The sequence below is a fragment of the Oncorhynchus nerka genome, linkage group LG28 (genome assembly GCF_034236695.1).
Source record: "Oncorhynchus nerka isolate Pitt River linkage group LG28, Oner_Uvic_2.0, whole genome shotgun sequence".
In the NCBI taxonomy this organism is placed as follows: domain Eukaryota; kingdom Metazoa; phylum Chordata; class Actinopteri; order Salmoniformes; family Salmonidae; genus Oncorhynchus; species Oncorhynchus nerka.
In genome coordinates, this window is record NC_088423.1 from 23201995 (window position 1) to 23224417 (window position 22423).

Here is a 22423-nt window from a genome sequence, read left to right on the forward strand (position 1 = left end):
AAACTATGTCGCTCCAAACATAGCCTACTTGTAAAGTTGACCGAAAACAAATGGACCGTGGCCAGTCCCAAAACCAATCCTGCAGTGCCTATTCTTGAAAGCTGATGGCATAAAATCACCTGTTCCGTTTCTTCCCAGGGAACCTCAACCACACGATCACTTTTCACTATCAAGAACACTGACTACTAAAAACCGGGAAAGACCCCCCCATACATACATCGCTCGATCTCCCGTCAGTTCTGGGGCTTCTTTCGAGGCATTTCTCCCCATTCTTAATCCTTACCGTTACTAGTAGCTATGGTCTTTAAACACTTATCTATGCCCTTCTATATAATTTTAAATTCTATGTGTGTGCAGTTCTATAAATTTGTAATTTACCGTTACTTAGTTACTTCTAGTTACTATTCTGTCTGACTACGTGTGTGTCCCTTTAAAAATAATCAGTATGTATTTTCCATCCTGTGAACCGCGTCCATAGAAGACTTTTGATCGGACATCATTTCCCCCATAGGATATTCCTTCTGGGACAACGTTAAATGTCTCAAATCTCACTTCTCTAGACTAAGTTGACCTCTCCTGTGAACCACGTCTATAGAAGACTTTTGATCGGACATTCAAATTTCACCCGTAGGATATTCCTTTTGGGACTTTCAACGTAAAATGTCTCAAATCTCACTACTATAGACTAATCACGTATCATTTGATATTAATTTCTTTCAGCATTGTACAGGTTCATTTATTCTGTTCGCCTAGAATTACCCTGCCTTCTCACCAAGCCTAATTTATCCTCACCTGTTTTAACATATCTATCTGCTACTTTCCACAGTCAGTTTCCCATATACAGATAGACTATTAGGTAAAAACTTTATTTAGGTATGTTTATTGAATTATTTGCCATCCTATTTGTACGGAACAAGCGTCCTAATTCTCCAATGCGTACTATATCACTCCTTAATAATCCTTGGCTTGCAAAACCAGGCCGTACTAAGCTCTAGTTTATTTGTTGGTAGCGCACCTTACCACAGGTCAATTTCGGAGCTGCTTCCATTTTATCGATATCCTGGTTAATACCCCCGGTAGAAACCCATTTTATTTGTTCGGAATATTCAAGCACCTATTATTGATCAAATTCAACTCCTTCATAACATTTTAATCAATAAATATCCTAAATAATCCCTCCCAAATTCGAGAATAAAGGCTACTTTACCTGCTGCCGACTGGGATAAGCATTGTTCGTTTGAATCTAGTCACCCTCTCTGTCCTCTGTGATAATACGCAGGCCTGTTTCAATTTTTAACCTCAATTCAGAGGTCAGGTCTTTAGTAAAACGAGTCAAAACTCGTCCGTGCACGATTTTCCAGCGTACTACCTACAGGCACAGAGAGGAATATTTTAGATCCGGCTCTTCGAAGGACCAAATTGATAGAGGAATTCTAAATTACTCTATGCTTTAATTGCCAAAATCAATTAGCACTCATTTCTAATTCATTAATGAATTGTAAGTTCATTAATTATGCATGAAGTAAATCGAGACCAGTCTTAAAAGCCAGGTAAAGAGCGTTTAATTCCAGAGAGTACTGACCCAAAATACAAAGAACATTACATTTTAAAGAAAGAAGACATAAAATTACATCATCAGTTTCACACCCTCTCCCAGCCTTACAATGGCGTAGTATTCGGTCCTGGAGATAGTTTCACTCCCCTCATAAACTACATTCCAACCTGTCTAAAGGATATACTTCTCTCCACTAATGGAATCCAACCAAAACATTCTTATCTGTTTGAAAAACTATCTTATCCCTCCTTCTTAAACTTTCCCAGGAGACACAGACACAATTCATTTCTGCTTACATTTTCAGTAACAGTTCAACTAAAAACCCATACTTTTCAAATCATAACATAATAGTATTAGCATAAATGGTTCTAATCATTAATGTATACATAATTGATCATCTAAACTATAATTTCCTCTAACAGCACGACAACACCTATTCCCCCTCCGGAGACTGAAAATATTTGGCATGGGTCCTCAGATCCTCAAAAGGTTCTATAGCTGCATCATCGACAGCATCCTGACAGGTTGCATCACTGCCTGGTATGGCAACTGCTTGGCCTCTGACCACAAGGCACTACAGAGGGTAGTGCGAACGGCCCAGTGTACATCACTGGGGCCAAGCTTCCGGCCATCCAGGACCTCTATACCAGGCGGTGTCAGAGGAAGGCCCTAAATATTGTTGTTGACTCCAGCCACTCTAGTCATAGACTGGTTTCTCTGCTACCGCACGGAAACGGTACTGGAATGCCAAGTCTAGGTCCAAAAGGCTTTTAAACCGCTTCTACCCCCAAGTCATAAGACTCCTGAACATCTAATCAAATGGCTACCCAGACACTTTGCATTGCCCCCCCCCCCATTATTTTACACCGCTGCTACTATCTGTTATCATCTATGCATAGTCACTTTAATAACTCTTACCTACATGTACATATTACCCTGTACTGGTACCCCCCTGTATTTAGTCTCGCTATTGTTATTTTACTGCTGCTCTTTAATGACTTGTTGCTTTTGTTTCTTATTCTTATCTGTATTTTTTTTAACTGCATTGTTGGTTAGGGGCTCGTAAGTAATACAATTTGATTTGAGTCCCATTGCTTTAGGACTTAGTCTGGTGGTTTAAGCATGTCCCTGTTTAGGTCACCTAATAGGACAAATTCAGACTTGGTGTAAAGGGCCAGGAGAGAGCTTAGGGCATTTAGGGCACATGCCGGTGCTGATGGTGGCCGATAACACCCAGTATCAGTCAACAAAGTTGAATGTGTAAAACCAGCAAATCAAATAGTTTGGGGACAGACTTGGTGGAGACAACCGAGCACTGAAGGTGATCCTTGTTAAAGATTGCCACTCCATCACCTTTGGAAGATCTGTCTTGCCGAAAAAGATTATAACGAGAAAGGTTAACATTGCTCAAAACTCTCTTTCTTAACCATGTCTCTGTAATGACCAACACATCTGGATTGGAGCTGTGAACCCACACTTTCAATTTATCCATTTTAGGTAATAAGCTTCTAGTGTTAACGTGCAGAAAACCCAGGCTTTTACAAGACCAGAAATAATTGAAGCAGATATCAGAGCACAAATCAGAATTGGGGCTAGCAACAGCAGATGGCCAGGGTGTTCATGCACATTTCCAGATATAATTGGAAGTAATACAATCAGGGCAAGGCAGAGGACAGGGAGAGCTCTGCAGTGTTGATTTTATAACATTGGAATGTGCATTAGATGGCAACAAGATCATATTGTACAGCAATTTCATCAGGTAACTTGTATACAACGCCGGCGAGATGTGGTTAGAATAGGATGAGAGGCCAAGAGTCCGTGTAACCAATAGAGAGTCAGAGTCCCGAGTGTGGGAACAAACAGTCTGTCCCACGGTTGGTCTAAACAAGCAAGTTCATAGTCAACTAAGCATGCAGGAGTCATGAGGCAAATAGCATAAAGCACAAGAGAAAAATATAACAACTTGGGGCTAGCCATTGTAAGTTCAGAGTCACTTGCCTCAACAGTGCATGTGTGCTGGAGACTAGCGAAAGCTCGGGGGAGAGGGGAGGGGGGGGGGGGGGTGGCAGGGGTAAGCCAAACAATGTTTAGAGCTGCATATTTATTTATTATGTCAATCCTCTCATCCTACAATTTGACCTTTGCACTGCACCCAATTCTATAGCTGAATGCTACAGCAATCAGTAATCTGTTCGCTAGCTCACCGACCTGTGTTGATTGACAATTTTCTGGTCCAATCACAGGGTCGAGTGTGCGTTTCACTAGCCAATCTGTCGCAGGTTTCTTTTGCAAGGGCGACGCTGCGGCTACTGTCTCTGGCTGTGTGTAGAGTAATCCACATTGACTCCGTGCCACAAAATGAGTGACCGGTGGGGGAGGGTTGTCTGGTTTGACCCTAGCTAGCAGCAGGTGCATCAGTTCCCAGTGGGACCATCTGTAGAAGATTCACCCACTTACCTCCTACACAACCCATAGAACTGTCTCCACTTAACTCCTCCCAAACAGTATATAAAGTATGTCTCCTGTCAGAAACCTTGAAACCCCTTTTTCAAAGGCAGATATTTCAGTTGGTTTACGTCTTGTAAACATACTCCATCCATACACCAATTACATATACACAACAAACTTCTCTCACCCTTCTTTCTCCCGCCTTCATTCCTCTCTCTTCCTCCCTCCCTCTCTTTTAGTGCCATGGGTATGAGTATTAGCTGAGGCTGCATCAAAGCTGCTCTGTGGGGTTGAGGGATGGTCAGACATCACGAGACAGACAGAGTAATGTGATCTCACTGTACCATACACTTATCTCTCTCTCTCTAGAGGCTGAAGGATGAGATAGAAGAGGTGACGAATGAAATTGACAACCTGGGCATTACCAAAGAGAGGTATGATCTGTGTGTGTTTCTATGTCTGTTATTGTGATTGTGTATCACTCTACTGAGGATTGTCCTGTGTGTACTGTATGTACTGTGTGCGTTCTACCCTTTGTGTGGTAATGGCTCTGCCCCTCCCTGCCTTCAGGCTATGCTCAAACCCTACACCCCAACCCTAGCACTCTGTTCTGCCACCTGTGGTCTCTAGGGCCATCCAAGCCCGCCCCCTGAAAAATAAATAATAGTTGCACTTGTCTTTTCCTACTAGCACTTTGCTGATAACTTTTTATTGAGGAAAAAGTTACTTACTACTACTGTGATGTGTGGCTGCCTTACCTAACTATCTTCAGATGAATGCACTAACTGTAAGTCGCTCTGGATAAGAGCGTCTGCTAAATTATTCAAATGTAAAAAATGTTGGGAGAGGGAGAAGAATCATCCTTAATGATTGGTAATGATGTCAGTGATCGGGTGTCTGTGTGTGTCTCCTTTAAGAGTGATTGGTCTGGGCCAGTTGTTGCCCCGAAGCTACAGACATCTAAATGACTTAATGGGGCTGTTAATTGAGGGATGGTGTTAATAACATGTATGAAGTGTGTGTTTAAATGGTTTACAAAGATTTCTGTCTGTTATGAGGGTAATTGGAATTGTGTTTTGAAGGTCCTATGTAGTGTTTAGGTAGGCATGAATGTGAATGTGTTATACAGACTTCATAACTGTGTTTTGTCTGTAGAAAAAGCATGCAGAGAAACAAGCAGGTGTCCATGGGCCGTAAGAAGTTCAACATGGACCCCAAGAAGGTGAGGGAGAAACCCAATGGCAAACCAGCCCCTAACCTCCACTCTGTGCTGTGGTTGGGATTCTGTGTTTTGATTGGCTGTGTACCATCAATCAGGGGATCCGGTTTTTGATTGACAGCGGTCTGCTGAAGAACACCAGCAATGACATCGCCCAGTTTCTCTATAAAGGGGAGGGGCTTAACAAGACCGCCATCGGAGACTATCTGGGGGAGAGGTGAGAAACGGGTGGGTGGGTGAGCAGTATTGAGTGACCTCTTAAGTGACCTCTTAAGTGGGTTAATGCATTCTCAACTCAGTGATATTGATTTGGCCCATCCTCCCTAGACAGACAGACACACACACACACATTGGCCACAGAAGGAGGTCAGTATTAGGAGATTATAGATTATATTTGAGTTTCCATGTTTCTGGTTGCAGAGCTGTTCTCTGAGAAATCTCACAGCAACATTTTGAAAAAAGGAGAAACAGAATGAACAGGAAATGCATATTTTTGTTTTTAAAACGTTTAATTACAGTATTCCCTACTGAACATGACCCTATTCAGTTTTATGGCCATAGACTTGAATACTGTCTGTTGGTATGTGTTTTCTGTAGAAATGACTTCAATCTTGAGGTTCTACATGCCTTCGTGGAGCTGCATGAATTCACAGACCTCAACCTGGTCCAGGCCCTCAGGTAACACACACACACACACACACACACACACACACACACACACACCCCTTATGATTGCATGTTCTCTCACCCAGGCAGTTCCTTTGGAGTTTCCGGTTGCCAGGCGAAGCTCAGAAGATCGACAGGATGATGGAGGCGTTTGCCCAGAGATACTGTCACTGTAACCCTGGGGTCTTCCAGCACAGCGGTATAGAAAGGCCACCATTCAGTCACACACACACACACACACACACACACACACACACACACACACACACACACACACACAAACCTTCCTGTCTCTCTCTGTGCTCCAGATACGTGTTATGTGTTGTCGTTTTCTGTGATCATGCTGAACACCAGTCTCCATAACCCCAATGTGAAGGACAAACCCTCCCACCAGAGATTCAGCGCAATGAACAGAGGAATCAACGATGGAGGTGACCTGCCTGAGGACCTACTCAGGGTATTTATCACTTTCTCCATCCCTCTGTCCTTTTATAAAGCTCTCTCTCTTCCCCTCCCATTATCTATACCTCTGTCTCTTCCGCCCTCTATCCATACAATACTAGAGGTTGAGGACCTGGTCACACATGACAACGCCTGTCTATATACAGTGTCGTAACGATGTGCAAATAGTTAAAGTAGAAAAAAGAAAATTAATAAACATAAATATGGGTTGTGTTTACAATGGTGTTTGTTCTTCACTGGTTGCCCTTTTCTTGTGGCAATAGGTCACATCTTGCTGCTGTGATGACACACTGGTATTTCACCCAATACATCAAATAAAATCAAATGTTATTGGTCACATATACATATTTAGCAGATGTTATTGTGGGTGTAGCGAAATGCTTCTGTTCCTAGCTCCAACAGTGCAGTAGTACAGCGCCCTCCGCTAATAATGGCACCCTTGGTAAATATATCCTTTTGGTCTTTCATTCAAAATATTCACAAAAATCAAACATTTTATTAAAGTAAAATAATTATGTTTTTATCATAAAACACATATTTTTCTCAAATAACTGTGGCACCCTTCATTCAATACTTTGCGCAAGCTCCCTTTGCCAAGATAACAGCTCTGTCTTCTCTTATAATGTGTAATGAGTTTGGAGAACACATGGCAAGGGATCTCCTCTTCAGCACATCCTGTCGATATGGATAGGGGTGTGCTCCTTCTGCTGTCTCCTGAAGTCCATGATCAGCTCCTTCGTTTTGTTGAGGGAGAGGTTATTTTCCTGGCGGAGTTGGAGTTTATCAAAATTGGATTTGTTTTCGAATTCTTTGTGGGTCTGTGTAATCTGAGGGAAATGTGTCTCTAATAGGGTCATACATTTGGCAGGAGGTTAGGAAGTGCAGCTCAGTTTCCACCTCATTTTGTGGGAAGTCTCTCTCTCTCTCTCTCTCCTCTCTCTAATTTGGTTTATTCTGATTCATTGGATGTTTGGTCCTGAGGCTTCAGTGTGTTAGTAAAACAGGTTTGTGAACCTGGACCAGCTAGATGAGGGGACTCTATGCTCAGCTCTTGACATTGCAGGGCATGGTAATGATATGAGAGGGGGTCACTGTATTTTAGATGTTTCCAAAACATAATAGATTTTTTATTTTTTAAAATTATTAGTGGATGTTGGCCTAATTCTGCCTTGCATGTATTGTTTGTAATTTTCCTCTGGACAATCTTACAAAACTCTGTATGCAGGGTCTCAATGGGGTGTTTGTCCCATTGGGTGGAATCTTGTTTTGCAAGTGGACCCCGCACCTCGCTGCCATATAGTGCAATTGGTTCAATGACACAATCAATTAGTTTTCGCCAAATTTGAGGTATTTCGATTTGATTTTGTTTTTTAGAATGCCCTGTGTGCTTTCTCTCTGTTCATTCACCGCCTCATGAAGGTGTCCTGTAAATATTATTTTTAAACCGAAGTAATTGTAGTGTGTGCCCTACTCTATATTTTGTACCAATTATGAACTTTGGTCTAATTCCCTGAGATCTGCATCTTCTCTGGAAAATGAATAATTGTTGTATTTTTGGGGTGTACTGCCAGGGCCCAGGTCTGGCAGTACTGCTCTAGCAGGTCCAGGCTCAGCTGTAGGCCATGTGCTGTGGGTGACAGCAGGCACAGGTCATCTGCTTTTTCTAGAATACCACTGTTGATGTAAATATTGAAGAGCGTGGGGCTCAGATTGCAAACCTGGCGAAGGCCCCGCCTCAGGTTAAAGAATTCTTATGTTTTTTCTTACCAGTTTTGATGCTGCGCATATGGCCAGTTTTGATAATGTCATATGTTTTACCCCCTAGACCACCTTCAATAACTTTTTAGAACAGTCCTGTAGGCAAAATAGAATTAAATGCATTTTGAAAGTCGATAAAGCAAGCGTACATTTTGGTGCTATTTTGGTGGACATGTTTATCTATCAGGGTGTGTAGGGTGTAAATATGATTGGTCATGTAATATTTTGGTATAAATCGAATTTGGCTTTTACTTAACATTGTGCTTATTAAGGAAGTTTAGAACTCTTGCATTTATAATACTACAGAAAACCTCCCTCAAATGATTGTTCACACACATGCGTCTGTAATTGTTAGGGTAAAATATGTCTCTGTTCTTAAAGATTGGGGTTATGAGTCCTTTATTCCAGATGTCAGGAAAATAACCTACAGTCAGGATAAAATTAAACAGTTTTAATATAGCGAATTGAAATTTTGCACTAGTGAATTTGAGCATCTCATTTAGGATGCCATCAGGTCTGCATGCTTTCTTTTTTTACATTTAAGGGCCTGAAGTTTCTTATAGAGCTCCTGGTCAGTCATTGGGGCGTCCAAAGGATTTTGATGGTTCTTTATAGCTTTTGTTAATCCATTCAATTTCTCATGAATTTGTCATTGTTCTGTGTTTGTATCAGTTTGAACGGTGTTGTAGAGTGTTTTAAAATGGGTTGTCCATATGTCACCATTTTGTAATGCTAATCCCTTTAGTTTCCAATTTTGCCAAAAATGGACTACTCAATTTGTGTCAGCTGCTTGCTGTTGTACTGGGCTTTTTTGATTCAGAGCGTATGTTTATAGAGTTTTAATGTCTCACAGTAATAAGGTGTAAAGCGTAATTCACCATTATTTGGGTCTCTGTGCTTTTGGTTTGACAGTCTTGTCATTTGTGGGGGTTTTTGGTTTGTTTTTTATAAATCCAATTGTGCTTCTTTTGCCGTTTGCCTGACTATATTGTTGATGTTTTTCTACTGACAGATTGATGCCTTCTTTACTGTGAGTGGATGTGGTTTCCAGAAAGTTATCTAAGAGTGTTTAGATTTTTAAAATCTTTCTCCTCCTCTCTCTCTCTTTCCATACCTTTCTATTTTCTCTCTCTCCATCCCTCTTTCTCTCTCCATCCCTCTTTCTCTCTCTCATATATATATATAATATCCCTCTTTCTCCCTCCATATCTCCCTCTTTCTCCATATCTCTCTTTCTTTCTCTATATATATTTCTCTCTCTCTCTCTCTCTATATATATATATATATATATATATATATATATATATATATATATAAAATATATATATAATATATATCTCCATCTCTTTCTCTGTATCTCTCTCTCCGTATCCTCCTCTCTCCATATCCTCCTCTCTCCATATCCCCCTCTCTCCATATCCCTCTCCATATCCCCCTCTCTCTCTCTCACTTTCTTTCTCTCTCTCTCTCCCTCTCTTTCTTTCTCTCTTTTCTCTCTCTCTCTCCCTCTCTTTCTTTCTCTCTCTTTCTCTCTCTCTCTTTTTCTTTCTCTCTTTCTCTCTCTTTTTCTTTCTTTCTCTCTCTCACTCTCTTTCTTGCTGTTTCTCTCTCTTTCTTTCTGTTTCTCTCTCTCTTTCTTTCTGTTTCTCTCTCTCTTTCTTTCTGTTTCTCTCTCTCTTTCTTTCTGTTTCTCTCTTTCTTTCTGTTACTATCTCTTTCTTTCTGTTTCTCTCTCTCTTTCTTTCTTTCTGTTACTCTCTCTTTATTTATGTTTCTCTCTCTCTTTCTTTCTGTTACTCTCTCTTTCTTTCTGTTACTCTCTCTTTCTTTCTGTTACTCTCTCTTTCTCTCTGTTACTCTCTCTTTCTTTCTGTTACTCTCTCTTTCTTTCTGTTTCACTCTCTCTCTTTCTGTTACTCTCTCTTTCTTTCTGTTTCTCTCTCTCTTTCTCTCTCTCTCCATATCACTCACTCTCAATATCTCTCTCTCTCTCGCGCTCTCTGTAGAACCTGTATGAGGGTATAAAGAACGAGCCCTTTAAAATTCCAGAGGATGATGGGAATGACCTCACACACACTTTCTTCAACCCTGACCGGGAGGGCTGGCTACTCAAACGAGGTGAGAGAGTAAACTTTGCTGTAAAAGTCTTATAGAACAGAGGACAGCAAGCTTTATTGATACTTCCACTCCCTCGTATGGACAGATGCAGAACTACACTCTTGTTTGGCCTTCTCATTCATACCAAGAATATAGCCTATATATTGAGTATAAACATATACAATGGGTAAAAGTATTTATGACTCAATGTAGTTTGTCTTTGTGTTTTTTCTTCCTCATTTGTTTTGGATGATTTTGGTCTCCAGGAGGTATGTATGTAAATATGTATTTATGGATTGGAAGCCTGATGCCTTGATCACGCCAACAGCGTCATTTTGGTACACTAGAAGTACATTAATTTCCAATGGAGCGCTGCATTTGCCTTGCAGCATTGCATCGCAGTGCGTTCTGTGTGGTGCATACGTTGGATTTATGGAACATATGTGTCAAACTGAATGCGTGACAGAAATGGTAACAGAAGGTGAATGTTGAACATTTGTTACACACATATCCAGATGATGCTGCTTACTATTTTGCGTAATAACGCTATCAGTGTGATCAAGGTGTTAACCTCCTCATCCTGTATGTGCTTTGCTTCTTGGTGCTGCTTCCCATACTCTGCCATGCAACCCATGCCATGCAACATAGCCCATCTGTAAACAGTCTATCTATCTACCTACCTCATCCCCATACTGGTATTTATGTATTTATTTTGCTCCTTTGCACCCCAGTATCTCTACCTGCACATTCATCTTCTGCCGATCTACCATTCCAGTGTTTAATTGCTATATTGTAATTACTTCGCCACCATGGCCTATTTATTTCCTTAACTTATCTAATTTGCACTCACTGTATATAGACTTTTTGTTTAATTTTTTTCTACTGTATTATTGACTATGTTTTGTTTATTCCATGTGTAACTCTGTGTTGTTGTATGTGTCAAATTGCTATGCTTTATCTTGGCCAGGTCGCAGTTGCAAATGAGAACTTGTTCTCAACTAGCCTACCTTGTTAAATAAGGTGAAATAAAACAAACAAGGTTTTGTCTAATGAAAATCTACTGTTAACCTCTTGCTTCTACTTGGGACGCTTGCGTCCCAACTAGAGCTCTGGAAATGCAAATGCGCTACGCTAAATGCTAATAGTATTAGTTAAAACTCAAAAGTTCATTAAAATACACATGCAGGGTATCAAATTAAAGCTACACTCGTTGTGAATCCAGGCAACGAGTCAGATTTTTAAAATGCTTTTCGGCGACAGCATGAGAAGCTATTATCTGATAGCATGCACCAATACACTACAACACAAAAGCACAGCAGGGGACGTAAACAAAATAATTAGCATTTCGGCGTTACACAAACCGCACAATAAAATAGAAAACAGTCATTACCTTTCAGCATCTTCTTTGTTGGCACTCCTAGATGTCCCATAAACACTATTGGGTCTTTATTTCGATTAAATCGGGCCATATAAAGCCAAGATATCGTTATATGTAGACTGTGTGATAAACGAAAAAAACAGCGATTTCACAACGTAACGTCATTTTTTAAAATTCAAAAAGTAGACGATAAACTTTCACAAAACACTTCGAAATACGTTTGTAATGCTACTTTAGGTATTAGTAAACGTTAATAAGCGATAAAAATCATCCTTAGGCGATGTAAAAATCATTAGCTGTCGTCTTGGAAAAAATTTCACGAGAGAGCTCTTCCGGAATGATCTGGGCGGAGACCGGAGGTAAGTGGTGCCCCTGTTTCGGTTCAACCAAGAATCAAAGATGATTCAATTCACAAGACTCTAGACAACATGGGGATGCTGTGGGAGTTGAATGCTCGGTCTTATCTAATTCGGCTCACTGTTAACAATTGCTGGAAGTGGCGCAAGGATATTTATTTCCATTTTCTGTGATCAGGTTTTCCTGCGCTTTCCGATGTAACGCACGTTATGTTATAGCCACAGTCGTGATTTAACCAGTTTTAAAAACGTCCGAGGGTTTCCTATCCACACATTCTAACCATATGAACGTACTATATTCCTGGCATGAGTAGCAGGGCGCTGAAATGTTGCGCGATTTTTAACAAAATGTTCAAAAAAGTAGAGGGTAGGAGCAACAGGTTAACTATGATTTCATTATAAAAAATGAAATGGTGTTTAATTGTTGGTAAAATGTGATTTATCTGCTCTTTAATCTGTGCAAGATGTCATTGACTTCAACGCAAACAACCTTTAAACCTAACCCTACCATCCAATCAGTATCTCAACCATAGAGATATATAGAGGACTCTAGTGCTCAAAAGCCCATTGCAGCATGGGCAGCGCAATTGAGGACTTTTACCATTTTGAAGTAGTCAACTGGGTGGGACTTCCTATGGGTTAGAAAATGATCACATTATTCCATCCGGGTCATCAGGAGGGATCAGCTAATGAATTATACTCGTGAGCAAATATTCCATAACTGCAGGTGGCAGTAAATCGTCAACCTGTTCAAACAACACACTTTCAGTTTGTTTGTTTAGCAACTCACAGAAGTAGTAGTAGTAGAAGAAGAAAATGTACTACTTCAAAATGGAGATGGCCTCAATGGCACTGCCTGTGCACTTATAGACGCCATAATGGGACAGATACAAAAAAAAGAGTTCTCTATCATTCTGTATGATCTCAACTAATGCATTGCATTCATGGTCAACTTTGTTGCTATCATGCTGTGTCTTCTTAGAGACATGACTGCATTAAAGACTACCTGGAATGCGTCCATAGCCTCCTGCCTGGTACTGGCTGATGCCTGGGCTGCCGTCTGCCTGGACTGTCTAGGGGCACCTTTTTAATCTGTGGATTTTGCTTGTTCTAACCCTTTAATCTAATGAATCCTGATTGAACTCTGACCTTTAACCTCTAACCCCCTCAGGAGGGCGTGTGAAGACATGGAAGAGACGATGGTTCATCCTCACAGACAACTGCCTGTACTACTTTGAGTACACTACTGTGAGTTGCTCTCTCTTTCTATTCCTCTCTCTTTTTCTGTTATGCTTTTTCTCCATTACATGCAATGTACCAGTTGTGAGCTGTAATGCTCTCGCTGTGTTTTCTCTCTTCTCGTTTCTCACTCCTCCCTCCCTCCAGGATAAGGAGCCTAGGGGTATCATCCCTCTGGAGAATCTGAGTATTAGAGAGGTGGACGACTCCAAGAAACCAGTAAGTTACTTTCTTTCTCTCTCCCTCTTTTCCTGTGCTCTTTCTCCCTGTTTCCTTTTAAAAGCCTCTGAGTCACATCTATCTCTCTCCCTCGCTTTCTCTCTCTCTCAGAACTGTTTTGAGCTGTTCATCCCGGACCACAGGGATCAGGTGATCAAGGCATGTAAGACCGAGGCGGACGGACGTGTTGTCGAGGGCAACCACACTTTCTATCGAATCTCTGCCCCCACAGCCGAGGAAAAGGAGGAGTGGATCACCAGCATAAAGTGAATTATTGGCGGTGTCCAAATAACCTCTCATTCTTCCTGAAGTGTATATGCATTCAAAAAACACCATTGGATTTGTGTAGGAATGCGCTAGAGGGACTTTCCATATACAGTTGAAGTCGGAAGTTTACATACACCTTAGCCAAATACATTTAAACTCAGTTTTTCACAATTCCTGACATTTAATCCAAGTAAAAATTCCCTGTCTTAGGTCAGTTAGGATCACCACTTAGGTCAGTTAGGATCATCACCACAAGGATTTATTTCAGCTTTTATTTATTTCATCACATTTCCAGTGGGTCAGAAGTTTACATGCACTCAATTAGTATTTGGTAGCATTGCATTGAAATTGTTTAACTTGGGTCAAACGTGTCTGGTAGCCTTCCACAAGCTTCCCACAATATGTTTGTTGAATTTTGGCCCATTCCTCCTGACAGAGATGTTGTAACTGAGTCAGGTTTGTAGGCCTCCTTGCTCGCACACGCTTTTTCAGTTCTGCCCACAAAGTTTCCATTGGATTGAGTTCAGGGCTTTGTGATGGCCACTCCAATGCCACAACTTTGGAAGTATGCTTGAGGTCATTGTCCATTTGTAAGACCCATTTGCGACCAAGCTTTAACTTCCTGACTGATGTCTTGAGATGTTGCTTCAATATATCCACATAATTTTCTTTCCTCATAATGCCATCTATTTTGTGAAGTGCACCAGTCCCTCCTGCAGCAAAGCACCCCCACAACATGATGCTGCCACCCCGGTGCTTCACGGTTGGGATGGTGTTCTTCGGCTTGCAAGACTCCCCCTTTTTCCTCCAAACATGACGATGGTCATTATGGCTAAACAGTTCTATTTTTGTTTCATCAGACCAGAGGACATTTCTCCAAAAAGTATGATCTTTGTCCCCATGTGCAGTTGCAAACCGTAGTCTGGCATTTCTATGGCGGTTTTGGAGCAGTGGCTTCTTCCTTGCTGAGTGGCCTTTCAGGTTATGTCGATATAGGACTAGTTTTACTGTGGATATAGATATTTTTGTACCTGTTTCCTCCAGCATCTTCACAAGGCCCTTTGCTGTTGTTCTGGGATTGATTTCCACTTTTCGCACCAAATTACGTTAATTTTCATTGTGAGATATCTGTTGTTTTGAATTTGGCGCCCTGCACTTTCACTGGCTGTTGTCATATCAATCCGTTAACCGGATTGCAGCCCTAAGTTAAGCAAAGAGGCACAGAGTTTGAAGTTAGGCCTTGAAATACATCCACATGTACACCTCCAATTGACATAATTTGAGTCAATTGGAGGTGTACATGTGGATCAGAAGCTTCTAAAGCCATGACATCATTTTCTGGAATTTTCCAAGCTGTTTAAAGCCACAGTCAACTTTAGTGTATGTAAACTTCTGACCCACTGGAATTGTGAATTATAAGTGAAATAATCTGTCTTTAAACTATTTTTGGAAAAACGATATCACAAAGTAGATATCCTAACCGACTTGCCAAAACTATAATTTGTTAACAAGGAATTTGTGGAGTGGTTAAAAAATGAGTTTTAATGACTCCAACCTAAGTGTATGTACACTTCTGACTTCAACTGTACCAGTCATTTACTTTCAAATCTATTCCAGGAAGTGAACAAGTGCACATTTTGGGAGAAAGGCGAGGGTTTTGGTTCTTATTTCTTCCAAGTCATGTCCTATCCTTCATCTGTATGATCCTGTTCTAGTCTCATGCCAAAAAGTTAAATTCATATTGTTCTCCCCTCTCTTAATGTAGAAATGCCATCAGCAGGGACCCCTTCTACGAAATGCTGGCAGCCCGGAAGAAGAAGGTGTCTGCCCTGACAAGTCTGTAGAAAAGACCCAGGCTCCAGCACTTCAGCAGGAGGAGCAGGCCTCACTCTATTCTACAGCCCAGTGTTTGTGCCCATGGACCTGAACTAAAGGACCTATGGAACTGTATACACAAGAAAGCAGAAGATCCCCAAAGCCTGTTGGAAGTCTAGGTGGACGCTGTCATCATATTGATCTTGTTTTCATCAGATTCATAAACACTGGAGGGGAAGGATTATGAAGGGGCACAGGGTTGGGACAGGAATGCAGAGAGGATTCATGGCCTTTTTCAGCGCCCTCTACAGGAAGTTACATAATGCAATATTATGCTTTGATAATTAACAGAGAAAGGCAACATTAACCTATTTTTACACAAACCTCTTTTTCTGAGGGTTCTTGTCATAGTGCTGTTGTAACTACAGAACATTTCTTTCTGAATGGTTCTCATAACAAACCACCACTGTTTCTCCTCTCTCTCCATCTCTCTGTGTGTTTCTCTCGCTGTCTCTCTCTCTCCATCTCTCTGTATGTCTCTGTGTGTTTCTCTCGCTGTCTCTGTATGTCTCTGTGTGTGTTTCTCTCGCTGTCTCTCTCTCTCCGTCTCTCTGTATGTCTCTGTGTGTTTCTCTCGCTGTCTCTCTCTCTCTCAGTATGTCTCTGTGTGTCTCTCTCTCTCTGTCTCTGTTTCTCTCTTTCTTTGGTTCCATGTTTGTTTAAATGTGTCCAGGTAATTGATAGGAATTGCCAGGGACTGACCTCACGATGCAATATCACGCTACTTAGGTGCCGATGCGATTCTCACGATTCTATATGTATTGAGATTCGATACTGCAATTCGATATTCCAAACATATTTCTCAGGATATGTCTGCTGCAGAGGGACAAGAGAGCCATGAGATAACGAGTTTTGATCAGCCATGGAAATGCTGAAAACAAATTGGCTCCCCATTTCAAAATAAGATGGAGAACAAGCTATAAAGGAGTTTTGGTGCAGGTTAAGCCAACTGGCGCAACAGTAATATTGCCATTTTGTCAAAACGATATGATACATCATCAAAAATAATATCCCGATATGTAACCGTACCGATTTTATTGCCGCATCACTAGTAATTGGGCTGTCAGTGAGCCAGGGTTTGAGATCTGGGAGCTGAGTTGGGAAGTTGCAAAAAACTGTCTCTGCCCAAAGCCTTTCTCTGCCATCACTGTATTAGTTCTGATCTTCATTTAGTTTTTTTGTGTTGATACCTCTGTTACTGCAACTGCAGTCACGTGGAAGGAGGAGGAATGGTGGAAGGGGGAGGAATGGTGGAAGGAGGAGGAATGGTGGAAGGGGGAGAATGAAATGTGTGAGAGGTAGACAAAGGATCAAAACATATCACTTTGTTTCGGGTTGAACTATTCAGTCTTTTATTCTGATATTGTGACAATTAAAAGTACTTTTGTAGAAGCAGCAATATGTTTGCAGAGAAAGGATTTGTTGAATAAATAAAAGACCTAAGGTCTAAGACCTTATTACAGTGTTATACAGTTGTGTGCTGTCTGTTACAAATGTGTTATAAGAGATGCATTTCTATCATATCAATGTGCTCTTTGGAGGGCTGTGATTTCTCTGCAGATCCTCTCAAGCTCTGTCAGGTTGGATGGGGAGGGTCGCTGCACAGCCATTTTCAGTTCTCTCCAGAGATGTTCGATCGGGTTCAAGTCCTGGCTCTTGCTGGGCCACTCAGGGATATTGAGACTTGTCCCAAAGCAACTCCTGCATGGTCTTAGCTGTGTGCTTAGAGTGGTTGTCCTGTTGGAAGGTGAACCATTGCCCCAGTCTGAGGCCCTGAGCGCTCTGGACCAGGTTTTCATCAAGGATCTCTGTACTTTGCTCTGTTAATCTTTCCCTTGATCCTGACTAGTCTCCCAGTCCCTGCCGCTGAAAAACATCCCCACAGCATGATGCTGCCACCACCATGCTTTACAGTAGTGATGGTGCCAGGTTTCCTCCAGACCTGACGCTTGGCATTCAGGCCAAAGAGTTCAATTTTGGTTTCATCAGACCAGAGAATCTTATTTCTCATGGTCTGAGAATCCTTTAGGCAAACTCCAAGCGGGATTTCATGTGCCTTTTACTGAGGAGTAGCTTCCGTCTGGCCTCTCTACCATAAAGGATTTATTTTAGAGTACTGCAGATATGGTTGTCCTTCTGAAAGGTTCACCCATCTCCACAAAGGAACACTGGAGCTCTATCAAAGTGACCAACGGGTTCTTGCCCTGACCAAGGCCCTTCTCCCCTGATTGCTCAGTTTGGGCGGCCAGCTCTTGGAAGAGCCTTACTGGCTCCAAACTTCTTCCATTTAAGAATGATGTTCTTGGGGACCTGCAATGCTGCAGAAATGTTGTGGTACCCTCCCCCAGATCTGTGCCTCCACACAATCCGGTCTCGGAGCTCTACGGACAATTCCTTCTCTCTGAGCTCTATGGACAATTCCTTCGACCTCACGGCTTGGTTTTCGCTCTGACATGCAATGTCAACTGTGGGACCGTACTCTATATAAACAGGTGTGTGCCTTTCCAAATCATTTGAATTTACCACAGGTGGACGCCAACGAAGTTGTAGAAACGTCTCAAGAATGATCAATGGAAACCGGATGAACCTGAGCACAATTTCGAGTCTCATAGCAAAGTGTCTGAATACTTATGTAAATAAGGTATTTCTGTTTTTGCTTTGTCATTATGGGACATTGTGTGTTTGAGGATTTTTTTTTATTTGATCAATTTTAGAAAAAGGCTGTAACGTAACAAAATGTGGAAAAAGTGAAGGGGTCTAAATACTTTCCAAATGTACTGTATATCTTGAATATATTTACATTTTGTTAAATGTATTGTGGAATATAGAGTAACAATATGCTCAAATATATTGTACATATATAAATAATATATATTTGAGATATATTATATTAATAAACCATACACCTGGTGGCCAAGTGGCTGGGCAGCCTGGATAAACTAGTGGAGCGCTACAGCATGGGTAGCCATGACAACTATGGCTGCATATGTCAGCTGAGCCTTCACCCACGCCAGGGTTGAATGGCGCCAGAGGGGACGGCTGCCGTTTTACAGGCTCCTAACCAACTATGCTATTTAGTTAGTTTTTTCGCAATGTTTGTAACTTATTTTTTTACTTATTTTGAACAAAATGTTGCTGCTACCGTCTCTTATGACCAAAAATAACTTCTGGACATCAGAACAGAGATTACTCTCCTCAAACTGGACAATTTTTTTTTCTTTAACGAGTCCTATGCGACGGATATACGGCTTTGTTGGGAACGGGCCCAAATCCCCGTCATTTGCGAGAAGAAATGACGGAGAAAAAGGGGGCGGAGGTCGGGCTGCCTTCTGAGAATTCGTTGGCGAGTGAGTAAACCTCCACTACCATCTGTTCTATTGGCCAACGTGCAATCATTGGAAAACAAAATGGATGATTTATGAACAAGACTATCCTACCAATGGGACATTGAATACTGTAATATCTTATGTTTCACTGAGTCATGGCTGAACAACGACACGGATAATATAGAGCTGGCGTTATTTTCCATGCATCGGCAGGACAGAGAAGCTACGTCTGGTAAGATGAGGGGTGGGGGTGTGTGTCTATTTGTCAAGAACATCTGGTGCGCGATGTCTAATATTAAAGAAGCCTTGAGGTATTGCTTGCCTGAGGTAGAGTACCTTATGATAAGCTGTAGACCACACTATCTACCAAGATAATTCTCATCTATATTATTAGTAGTCCTCTATTTACCACCACAAACTGATGCTAAGACCACACTCAACCAGCTGTATAAGGCCAGGGATTCATCCAATGGCATCGAGGAGTATACCACCTCAGTCATCAGCTTCATCAATAAGTGCATAGATGACGTATTCCCAACAGTGTCCCAACCAGAAGCCATGGATTACAGGAAAAGGCTAGAGCTGAAATTAGCCTTGAGCTCAATTATGTTGAAACCATCTGGCAGATTCTCCAAGACCTCATCCAAGATGCCCTTCACCTGTGGGGAAAACACACACACACACACAGAGTCAGGACTTTAGTGTGTGGGGGGGGGATACCTTCTCTCTGGACACCCTCCTCCCCCAGCAGTGTCTGACTCTTTGGGCTGCACAGTGCAGAACAGCTTCTCTGAGATGATGGTGAGGAAGCCTATCTCAGCATTTGGGTGGAGGTACAGTAGGGGATCTCTGGAGGCAGCACCTCATCTATATACATATAGTAGCCCTGGACACACACATTGGGGGTTCCTGAGAGATAACAATATTTGTAGTTTGTGTGTGTGTGTGTTTTCCCCTACAGGTGAAGGGCATCTTGGATGAGATCTTGGAGAAACTGCCAGATGGTTTCAACATGATAGAGGTCATAGGTAAGGTGGAGGAGAGAACTCCCTACATAATTGTGGCCTTCCAGGAGTGTGAAAAGAACCTCCTCACCAAGGAGATCACGTGCTCTCTGAAAGAGCTCAGCCTCGGACTCAAGGTATGAGACCGTGTGTGTATGTGTGTGACAATGCATCACAAACTCGATCTTTTGGTATTTTATTTATTTATTAGTCCGCTGTTGATACAGTCCCAAAATGTTTTGCATGTCAGCAGTCAAGTTTTCAAGATATTGGACTTTCAAGAAGCAAAGTTTTACCGGCCAAATAATCATGACGCAAATACTCCATACACACCTGTTTGTCTAGTCACCTTCACACACAAGTTAGTGTATTCCCCCTCAGACACACACCTGGCTATTTAGTCACAGACTCATGTACCAGATTCCACTCTGTCAATACAGAACTAATGAGTTTATTGAATGTACAAAACATCCTGTGCTACAGTTCCACCTGCTGGTCTATATGTAGTGAATGTTTGTATTTCAATGAAAACACACAGCAGTAAAAACAGTACTATATTTCAAGCATTGGTAAACTAAGGGATCTGTTTGTACAGCACTGTAGATACACACAAACACACAATGTGGCGATGTCACAGGGGTTGGAGTGATGACAAATGTTTCTATGTTTAGAGTTCAACCCTTTATACAGTGTGTGTGTGTGTGTGCGCAGGGACACCCAGAAGGGGATGATGGGGGACAGTTGTCTAAAGGAGCTGACACCCAACATGCCGATCTTCATCAAGGTGGTACCGGTGGAACACCAGGAGACCAAGAACGTGTATGAGGAGTGTCCCATCAACAAGACCTGTATGAGGGGCCCCACCATCTGGACCTTCAACCTCAAGACCAAGGAGAAGCCTGCCAAGTGGGTATTGGCCGCAGTCTGCTTCCTGCTCAGTGTGTGTGTGAGTGAGTGTGTGTGAGTGAGTGAATGAGAGAGAGACAAAAACAAAGTACTTTCATCTGAAATACTTTAAATAACAAAAACATCAATGTTGCTAAAAAAAAAAACAATATAAATATTTATTTCATACATGTCTATTGGTGGGATGTGATGCTGATTACAGTTATCAGTGAGGTAAGAGGATGTGTAGGGGGGAGAAAGACGTGTGTTGAGCTTGGAAAGCATGAAAAAACTCCTATCACGGTGCATCTTTCTCACTGTTCCTATAATCTCCACTAGAGGGCAACCTGTACCAGCATGACTAGAACACACAGAGGCACTGTACAGTACACACCTGCCTGCATGCACAATTGCACTCACACACACACACACACACACACAGTGATAACCCTTTGAATGGGAAAGTGAGATTTGTTTATTGGCAAGCTTCCAGCCTACTGTTAGCACAGTGTAACAATAGAACTCCTGTAGATAAGATCTATCTTTAACGCCTTAGCTATTGTTAGAGCTAGTGTTGTTTTCCTCTGCCAGATCACCAGATTGCAGCTAAGTACTTCAACTACAACCATAGCCTTATATAAACCAAGTTTCTCTTTTATTTATATATATTTTTTTATCTGGGATCCTGAAAGGACTGATCTCCATAATATATAAATAACTTTTGGAAAGCTCTAATTCTGAGCTAGCAATTTAAAAAAAAAGTATGGTCCACAGATCTAAGTGGATCTGAACAACCCTTTAACTGGAACGGAATATGGAAAAATATGACCTTGGCATCCCGTAAGCCGAACCATCAATTTATACATTTTACATTTGTTCACAGACTGTACTTAACACCAAGGAAAAGTTTTACGATTAAATTTGCCCCAACTCCCAACTGTTCATTGTGTCCCTTAAATAAGGCAGGCACAGTCCTTAATATGATGTGGGACTACCCTGCAGTTAAATTCTTCTAGGACAAAGTTCATTTTGAAGTGCATGAATGTAAATATTCAATGCGTTGCATCTGTTATGTTACTTAACGATGATAACTCATTGAATCTCTCAATTAATCATAGACAATTACTACTGGCAGGCAGCACTGCTGGAAAAAGATGTTGGCTCTTAGATGGCAATCACCTCACTCTCTCCCAATCCGCAAGTGGATACAGTTGCTATTAGAAGTTATAACATTATCGACAGTGAGAATGAATAGTGCTTGTCAAGGGACAATTGAGGCCTGGACAAATATACTTGACTCTGTAAAGAAAGATCTCAGCTAAAGCCCAACACATACAAATAAACAAACCATCTTTAAAGCTCAACACATATACTGAGTGTAAAAAAAACCCATGAGGAACACCTTCCTAATATTAAGTTGCTACCCCTTTTGCCCTCAGAACAGCCTCAATTCATCAGGGCATGGTCTCTACAAAGTGTTTAAAGTGTTCAACAGGGATGCTGGCCAGTGTTGCCTCCAATGCTTCCCACAGTTGTCAAGTTAGATGGATATCCTTTTGGTGGTGGACCATTCTTCATACACAGGGAAACTGTTGAGGATGAAAAACTCAGCAGCGTTGCAGTTCTTGACACACTCAAACAGGTGCGTCTGGCACCTACTACCATACCC

General features: G+C 41.6%; 1 protein-coding gene across 4 annotated transcripts in view; it reads left to right on the forward strand.

Annotated features, from left to right (window-relative positions):
• cyth1b (cytohesin 1b) overlaps positions 1 to 17007 on the forward strand; it is a 62860-nt gene extending 45853 nt beyond the window's left edge. For 3 of the 4 annotated variants that reach the window (XM_029640186.2, XM_029640187.2, XM_065012710.1), the window contains exons 3-13: positions 4373 to 4437; positions 5159 to 5225; positions 5321 to 5439; positions 5820 to 5900; positions 5975 to 6087; positions 6197 to 6345; positions 10115 to 10227; positions 13109 to 13187; positions 13326 to 13397; positions 13509 to 13663; positions 15430 to 17007. In XM_029640186.2, the coding sequence (XP_029496046.1) occupies positions 4373 to 4437; positions 5159 to 5225; positions 5321 to 5439; positions 5820 to 5900; positions 5975 to 6087; positions 6197 to 6345; positions 10115 to 10227; positions 13109 to 13187; positions 13326 to 13397; positions 13509 to 13663; positions 15430 to 15508 (1092 nt within the window). In that variant the 3' untranslated portion in view covers positions 15509 to 17007. The remainder of the gene's footprint in view (positions 1 to 4372; positions 4438 to 5158; positions 5226 to 5320; positions 5440 to 5819; positions 5901 to 5974; positions 6088 to 6196; positions 6346 to 10114; positions 10228 to 13108; positions 13188 to 13325; positions 13398 to 13508; positions 13664 to 15429) is intronic. The other variant, XM_029640185.2, reaches the window with a different exon arrangement.
• The last annotated feature ends 5416 nt before the right edge of the window (positions 17008 to 22423 follow it).